General features: G+C 43.1%; 1 protein-coding gene across 1 annotated transcript in view; it reads right to left on the reverse strand.

The window, feature by feature from the left end:
• Nucleotides 1–9,073, reverse strand: part of LOC107298332 (ciliary-associated calcium-binding coiled-coil protein 1-like) — a 44,451-nt gene that overhangs the window by 30,430 nt on the left and 4,948 nt on the right. Inside the window, exons 4-5 of the mRNA XM_029286497.1 lie at nucleotides 6,945–7,089; nucleotides 2,518–2,590 (exon numbers count right to left, since the gene is read on the reverse strand). Coding sequence (XP_029142330.1) covers nucleotides 2,518–2,590; nucleotides 6,945–7,089 — 218 coding nt within the window. The remainder of the gene's footprint in view (nucleotides 1–2,517; nucleotides 2,591–6,944; nucleotides 7,090–9,073) is intronic.

A 9,073-nucleotide genomic window follows, 5' to 3' on the forward strand; every position in this document is an offset into this window, starting at 1 on the left:
CCCAGAGGGATAAAACTACATTTGCCAACCATGCCACGTTACTAAGACTTGTTTCAAAGCAAGAATCAGTCCAGAACACTTTCGCCTTGTTTCCTCAAAGAACTGCGCGGCCGCGTCACCCACAAGGTTGCATTTCTACGTGTCCCCCCAGCTCTATAAAAGGCAGACAGTCACAGTCGCTAAAATAAATTAGGACCCCTCTCCTTGCCGACATGGCTGATAATAATGAAAGCTTCTATGCAGCTATTGACTAAAGAGGGCAGGGAGTCATTCCTGGGTCTGATACGTTGCTGAATTCAGTTCTGCCGAATTCTTGGATTCCACTTCAGCTCCCCGGATACATAAACAGCGACCCCATTAAAATGATAAATAATAATAATAATAATAATAATAATAATAATAATAATAATAATAATAATAATAATAATAATAATAATAATAATAATAATAATAGTAAAGTTGGAAGGGACCTTGAAGGTCATCGAGTCCAACCCCCTGCTCAGGCAGGAAACCCTATACCATTTCGGACAAATGGCCGTCCAGTCTCTTCTTAAAAACTTCCAGTGTTGGAGCATTCACCGCTTCTTGAGCAGGTTGTTCCACTGGTTAATTGTTCTCACTGTCAGGAAGTTTCTCCTTAGTTCTAGGTTGCTTCTCTCCTTGATTAGTTTCCATCCGTTGCTTCTTGTCCTGCCTTCAGGGGCTTTGGAGAATAGCTTGACTCCCTCTTCTTTGGGGCAGCCCCTGAGATACTGGAACACGGCTATCATGTCCCCCCTCGTCCTTCTCTTCATCAAACTAAATAAATAAATAAATTAAATCAGTTGATTGCTGATTGCCAAGTTTAACGCAGCTTGAGTTAAGGACATTTGTGCTACATCAGGGGGTGTCAAACTGCCGGCCCGCGGGCCGGACGTGTCACGTGGAAGCTGCGCCCATCCCATTGCCGGCAATGGCAAAACCGGCCCGATACGTTGCATGACGTCACGTGAAGTCACGAGATTGACATGTCTGTGTTACGTTGTCTTAATGCAGTACAATTTTTGTGCATAGTTACACAGAAACAAGACCCATATTATCGTCAGAATCATAGCCCAAGTGAATAATCCACTGGGCTAACACATACAACAGATTTCCTACAAAGATCAAAATAAAACATCAGATCCTACATTAAAAATTCAGCAAAGAGCAGATGATTGGAGAGAAGCAGAAGCTCAGCAAAGGTTTGCAAAATGCCTGCTGAATTCTCCTTGTGAGAATCACTTAAATATGAGCCAGCTGTGTGCTGCAGCTGCCAAAAAGGCCAACACAGTGCTGGGCTGCATTAACAGAGGGATAGAATCAAGATCACGTGAAGTGTTAATACCACTTTACAAGGCCTTGGTAAGGCCACACTTGGAATACCGCATCCAGTTTTGGTCACCGCGATGTAAAAAAGATGTTGAGACTCTAGAAAGAGTACAGAGAAGAGCAACAAAGATGATTAGGGGACTGGAGGCTAAAGCATATAAGGAACGGTTGCTGGAATTGGGTATGTCTAGTTTAATGAAGAGAAGGACGAGGGGGGGGGACATGATAGCAGTGTTCCAATATCTCAGGGGTTGCCACAAAGAAGAGGGAGTCAAGCTATTCTCCAAAGCGCCTGAAGGCAGGACAAGAAGCAACGGATGGAAACTAATCAAGGAGAGAAGCAACCTAGAACTAAGGAGAAACTTCCTGACAGTGAGAACAATTAACCAGTGGAACAACCTGCCTCCAGAAGCGGTGAATGCTCCAACACTGGAAGTTTTTAAGAAGAGACTGGACAGCCATTGTCCGAAATGGTGTAGGGTTTCCTGCCTTAGCAGGGGGTTGGACTAGATGACCTTCAAGGTCTCTTCCAACTTTATTATTATTATTATTATTATTATTATTATTATTACATTAATAATTCAGCAAAGAGCACATGGTTGGAGAGAAGCAGAAGTTCAGCAAAGATTTGCAAAATGCCTGCTGAATTCTCCTTGTGAGAAGCTGGGAAGAACATTGATGAAGTTATCTAGCTGGGTCTCAGCAAGAGGTTCCCTTCTAGAGGAATGGCCTTTTGGCATGGCCATCAGTGTCCCCCCCCCACCCCAGCAAGGCACAAACCCATTGCTCTGAGCACCCACGTCCTTGTCCCTTGGGCTGCCCCCCCCCGTCAACGCGAAGGGCGCTGCTTAGTCCCATTCTTCCTTATCTACCATAACTAGACCTAGCAACGGGGTGTGTTGCTCTTACAAATACTCTCAGCAAACACATGCTTAACGCTACAGCCAGTGGCCAAAGCGACAATGGCATCATTTATTCTTGTTAATTTCAAATTCCAAAGGAGACCGGCCTTCCTATACTCCCTTTTATTCTTTTAATGCGCCATTCTATGCTTTTCAACCTTGAGCGTTTTTGACATAATGTTGCTTTGAGCTATAGAAAACAGATGCCAGAGAATATGCATTAAAACATCCCACTTAATCATTTCCAGTCCTGCGAATTACTTACCTCATCTCCAGTCACCAGTTCTTCCCTGGGACTGTGGAAAAGATACTCGTACAACGTATAATGTTGGAATAAGCTGAAAGACAAGAAAGTGGACGCTGAAAGCAATAAATTTCTGGGAGCATTCAGGGTTCACGTTGCTTCTAAAAAGAGGTTCTTTAACCGCAGAACCTAAGGCCCTAAAGCTCTAGCTAAATTTCATAATCCAAAACCAGTTTTTTTCTCTCTCTCTCGTTCACTGTTATAAAACCCTGCAGTGAGTTAATAATTCCCACTAAACGAAGAACTAAATCTGCAACAGAATTGTATAGCTGTGATTTCTGATCTGATTCACAAAGTTGTTGTTGCGATGGCGGAAAGCAAGAGGGCCCGTCACTTTGGAGGGAAGGCAACTTCGGGACGGAGCAGGGCTATCTGCAAAGGCGCCAAGGCCTCACAAGCAACTTGACCTCCTTTTGTCAAGTCAGGTTTTGCTGGCCCTGGTGGATCTGGGTTGATCCCGTCAGGATGGCCTTGGGATCTGGGCTTTCTGCCCCGGGGGAAAAGAGCGTTTCTTTCTTTCTTTCTTTCTTTCTTTCTTTCTTTCTTTCTTTCTTTCTTTCTTTCTTTCTTTCTTTCTTTTTGAAATAAATTTTATTGGTTTTTTTAATTCTTAGAACAAAGTGCTCAAGACACACCGTGGTCCTGGGGTAATCAAACATCCAGAAATAAAACCATGTATGGATAACTGAAATCAATACATCAAATATTCCCTCTCTATTTCCCTCAAATCTATATAAATAAAAATGTAAATGTTCGTTTGTTCAAAATCTTAAATCTCCAAAAGTTCTTCACCGATTGCTTTGAAATTTTGACACAATGTTGCATTCGAATACGCACATGTTTTTATATACCTATATTACAGTGATGGCAAACCTTTTAGAGACCGAGTGCCCAAACTGCAACCCAAAATCCACTTATGCATCGTCGGGTGCCGGATGTGTGTGTGGCCCATTGGCTGGGGGTGGCCCATTGGGTGGGCGTGGCTGCGGTGGTAACGGCAGACTGGGTGGGACTAAAAAGTTCAATCAATTCCAACTTTGCAAGATCTTTTTTTCCCCGTGAGAAGTTGAAATTGACTGATTAATTGAACTTTTTTTTTTTTTGCACATGGCGGCGGAGGCCTAAAGCGAAAAGGTTTTATAAAACCCAGCTGAAGGCCTAGGACTGGGGCGATGGTGCAGGTGCCCACAGAGAGGGCTCTGAGTGCCGCCTCTGGCACCCGTGCCATAGGTTCGCCACCACTGCTATATTATATAGATGTCACACCTGTGACAGGTAAAACATGTTTTTTTTAAAAAAACAGCGCCATCTGTTGGACGTAAAAGCAACACACGCTTTTACCAGACTGAGCCACAGCAACGCGTGGCCGGGTACAGCTATAGCTTAATATATTTAAGATAATCCATTTCTAATTTAAATTTCTATTAATCCTAAACCTGTTTTAAAGCTTTATGAATTTACAATTACCATAATCAAATTTAACTTTAAATAAACACATTATCAATTCAGGTATCCCTTCCTGGTATATTCTAGTTCCTTAATTTTATCATAAGTCTTGTTTATTCCTTCTTCCACTAATATCTCCTAATTGAAATAAAATATTAGTCTATCCTATACATATCTAATCCATCCATCAATCAATCTCTTTAAGATACCAGGATAATATCAAACCTTAAATCATTTCAGTCCATTGAACAAGATTCAGATTTCATCCAGTTAATTATCATCCCTAATAACATCCATATTATCAAACAGAAACATCATCTTATTAAATTAACATTCAATTAATTATGAAGTCAATCCAGATCTAAAACACCTCTTCAATTTTCTTCATCCCATTACATAATAGCTTTCATACAAATAAACCTATTATTCCAAAGAATACATTCTTAATCTATTTAATAGTAGCTGTACCCGGCCACGCGTTGCTGTGGGGCAGTCTGGTAAAAGCGCGTGTTGCTTTTACGTCCAACAGATGGCGCTGTTTTTCAAAAAAGCATGTTTTTACCTGTCACAGGTGTGACATCTATATAATATAGGTATATAAAAACATGCGCGTATTCGAAGGCAACGTTGTGTCACAATTTCAAAGCAATCGGTGAAGAACTTTCAGAGATTTAAGATTTTGAACAAACAAATATTTACATTTTTATTTATATAGATATATATATATTAAAGGGAAAAGAGCGTTTCTGCCAACTGATGACTTGTTCTTCTCCCCTCTGAATCCAGGCTGATCATCCAGCTTAGAAATGAGGCAGCTTGGGTAACCTGATATGAACAGATCTACCTTTTGGTCAGACAAGGAATGTACTTGACGTGCATTTTGACTGCCGTCGAGGGAGAAGCTTTTGGCACAACACGACAAAGGATTGCAGATGTGAACAAAACAACAAGATAGGCTTTTTCGTGACAACCATGTAAGCATCTGAAAGTGATTAATGCAGATGGGCCTTCCTTATTTGACTGTTTTCTGGAAGAAAATGTCATCAAAGAGGCTGATGTTGGCGTTACTGCATCTGATACAAAGGGAACATACAGTAGTAGCCAAAATTGTGGAAACCTTTTGGGAAAAGTGTATTTTTGAGGTTCGATGGCTAATAACACCACTTTCTTTTGGAGTAGTACCATAAAATTATATATCAATGGAAAGATAATTTAATCAAGAATGTAATGCAACATAGTTTGTTCAATTATCTGTACTGTATTCTATGAAAAGTTATAGCCAAATCACCAGAAAAAGGAAGCACAACTTGCTCAGGTTGATCTCAGGGAGCTTTCCTTCATCCGATTGTAGCCAATGAGCATGAGTGTTTAGAGAGCCAATCAGGTGTCATCTTGTTTTGGCAATGAGCCAATCAGATCACAGTAAGATTTAGTTATTGATGTCCTGTATTGAAGCTGAGAGGACGACATTTGTCAGTGTGTTATGTGATCGCTGTCAAGTTGGTTGGGTTTTTTTTGTGTTCTTTCATTGAGTGAGCTTGTAAAATGTAATAAAATTAAAGTCATGGTGCAAAGAGTTGACTGGTTGCCCAGAAAGCGATGTAAAATAGTATTATTAAGTGACCAAGGCTACAGTTATAAATAAATTAGAAGAAAAATGGGTGGAAACTTAACCAAAGGTGGCATTTCTACTGTACACTTTTCCCAAAAGGTTTCCACAATTTTGGCCACTACTGTAAAGTGGTGGTGGTGGTGGGAGACACAGTTACCAATCACCTGCCCTGGCCTCACCTGTCCTGGAAAGTGGGCATTTCTCTCTTCTTTCCTTTAAAAAAAAACCCAGAGGGAGGAAGAAATTCTGAATATTCTTGGGAAAACAAAAACCCAAACTCTTATCGCTGGAAACCGATCAAGACATCTTCCCGTTGAGGAATCCTGCCGTTTCTTCGCTAACAAAGACCTGCGCTGAGAGTGGAAGGATCCAGGCGAGCTCAAATGTCCTCTCCATTTTCAAAGCTCCCAGAGGACGGGAAGCAGATTCTTCTTCATTTCATTTTCTGAAATTGGCTTCTGCTTTGAAAATTGGTTGAAAAATCCCACAGGTCCAGACTTCTTCTACCATTTAAAAGCCAATAAACATTTCCATTTATCCAAGGCAAAGGGCAAAGGGCAGGGAAGGGTCTTCACTTCTGTTGGGGGTCCAGGAAGCATCCAACTCAGGCCATCTAGCTGACCCTCCCTTCACCTTTAAGGAGGAGAAATAAAAGGGGGCTTCCTTCCTTCTAGGCCAGGGGTAGGCAACCTTGGCTCTTTTATGACTCGTGGACTTCAACTCCCAGAATTCCTCAGCCAGCCATGCTGAGGGGAAAGGGAGAGGTTTCCAAGCTGAGTCGTGCTGGCTCAGGAATTCTGGGAGTTGAAGTCCACGAGTCATGAGGGGGCCATAGTTCCCCCATGCTGGCTCAGGAATTCTGGGAGTTGAAGTCCACGAGTCATAAAAGAGCCAAGGTTGCCTACCCCTGTAAATCTAGGCAAACATTAAAGGTGCTGGTTTCGCAGTATAAGCCCAAATGTGCTCCCTCAAAATATCTTTTTAGAAAAGTGTCATGTTTGCATGAGAAATTTCAGGGTAAGCCACACATAAACATTTAATCACTTATCCAATTTATTAACACCCTAATGATGAATTGACTAATTAATCCATTACCCACTGGAGTCTGTCTAGTTTCACATTATGAGAATTAATGCCATCGACTTAGCAACTGATAATTTATTTTGTTAGTGTAATTACTGGGGGTTTAAAGTTCCACCCAGAGTCAACACCCAAACCTGATTCCTTCATAAAAACAACACAAGGGACCCCCTTCCCCAACTTTTTAAGGCCCAACCAGCACTGAAAGGTCACCTCCTCCTAGCAGTGCTGAAGGATGAGGAAGCCTTACCTGCTCTTCACGTAATTGATGATGGCTTTGGCTTGATCTATGGTGAAGAACTCAAACCCGCTGCTTATCTCCGAATTGCTCAGCCCGATGCCAGCCATGGCGCTGGCAAGTTCCTGGATGTTCTCTTCCAGGGTCATGTGATAGGCTGAAATGCAAAGGGGAGAGGAGTGAGCACTTGTGGTTCAATGCGGCTGCAGTGTGCAAACAGTTTTCCTGACTCCAGAAAACCCACTCAGAAGACTCCTGTACACATGCCTTGGCTTCCATACTATGGATCAGGTGAAAACTAACGTGCACATTAAAGAAAAGGCTTTGCATGTTGCTGTTGTTGTTGTTAGTTGCGAAGTCGTGTCCGACCCATCGCGACCCCATGGACAACGTTCCTCCAGGCCTTCCTGTCCTCTACCATCTTCTGGAGTCCATTGAAGCTCACGCCTGCTGCTTCAGTGACTCCATCCAGCCACCTCATTCTCTGTCGTCCCCTTCTTCTATTGCCCTCGATCTTTCCGAATAGAATAGAATAGAATAGGAATAGAATAGGAATAGAATAGAACAAAAAATTTTGTTGTTGTTAATTGCGAAGTTGTGTCCGACCCATCGCAACCCCATGGACAATGTTCCTCCAGGCCTTCCTGTCCTCTACCATCTTCTGGAGTCCATTTAAGCTCCCGCCTCCTGCTTCAGTGATTCTATCCAGCCACCTCATTCTCTGTTGTCCCCTTCTTCTCTTGCCCTCAATCTTTCCCAATAGAATAGAATAGAATAGAATAGAATAGAATAGAATAGAATAGAACAAAAGTTTTTGTTGTTGTTAGTTGCGAAGTCGTGTCTGACCCATCGCGGCCCCATGGACAACGTTCCTCCAGGCCTTCCTGTCCTCTACCATCTTCTGGAGTCCATTTAAGCTCACGCCTACTGCTTCAGGGACTCCATCCAGCCACCTCATTCTCTGTCGTCCCCTTCTTCTCTTGCCCTCCATCTTTCCCAGCATTAGGCTCTTCTCCAGTGAGTCCTTCCTTCTCATGAGGTGGCCAATGTACTTGAGTTTCAACTTCAGGATCTGGCCTTCTAAAGAGCAGTCGGGGTTGATCTCCTCTAGGACTGACCGGTTTGATCGCCTTGCAGTCCAGTGGACTCGCAGGAGTCTTCTCCAGCACCATAGTTCAAAGGCCTCCATTCTTTGGCGCTCAGCCTTTCGTACGGTCCAACTTTCACAGCCATACATTGCAACTGGGATTTGCATACATAACATAAACATAAAGTGACAGTGGAGGGTGTGGCTTATCAGGAAAAGGTTCCCAAACATGCTGGGACATTCCTATGGTTACTGCCGTGTTTGTGTTTTGAGGCTCCTCAAAAAGAAGGAGCAGACCTTGGCCAAGCTGGAACCAGGGGAGGGTTATTTCCAGCAGACTGGCTAGGAGGTGTATGAATTGCCCGGCCTCCAAACTGTCCCAGTTAGTGGACAGGGACTCAAGATTTAAGCTCTGCTGTTCCTCACTGGTGAAGATCGTGGTGGTGGACTCCAAGCATGAGAGTTCAGCTGAAATGACTCAGGCCCCTAGAAGTAAAAATGGCGCTGGACTCGAAACAGCTTTCAAGAAAAAATTGAGCCACCATTTGTCTGGGCTGCTCTGAGAGTTCCTGCACTAGGCAGGGCGATGGAGAGAAGAACTTCCAAAATCTCCTCCAGCCCTAAGATTCTATGGTGTGGACATGTTTATACAAAGGACATTTAACCTTTGACTGGACCTCCTTCCAGGTTTCACAGGACTTCTCAGTCCTTGTTTATCTCCATAGGTGAGATGCTCTGGGTATCAGATGTTCTCGTGATAGTCAAACAGGGAGGCTTTGGTGACAAAGGGGCTGAAAGGGGCCTTGCTCACTGGAAAGGCCAATTTATCCTCTGCACGGGCTGTGGGGCAAAAGGGGGCTGGCCTGCCCTGGCCCACCTCCAAGTAGGTTGGGAGATGTTAGATCTAATGCAGCAGCAGCCTGATCTGAGCCAAGAGCTGAGGAGCCAATCTTTAATTGCTTGGATTTGTTCGTTCAGTTTAAATGGATATATACAATGGCGACGTAAGAATGATGTTTTAGTAAATGAATTTTAAAGTAAATTCTCGGGATAG

This window comes from Protobothrops mucrosquamatus, unplaced genomic scaffold (genome assembly GCF_001527695.2).
Source record: "Protobothrops mucrosquamatus isolate PMUCROS unplaced genomic scaffold, P.Mucros_1.0 scaffold3892, whole genome shotgun sequence".
In the NCBI taxonomy this organism is placed as follows: domain Eukaryota; kingdom Metazoa; phylum Chordata; class Lepidosauria; order Squamata; family Viperidae; genus Protobothrops; species Protobothrops mucrosquamatus.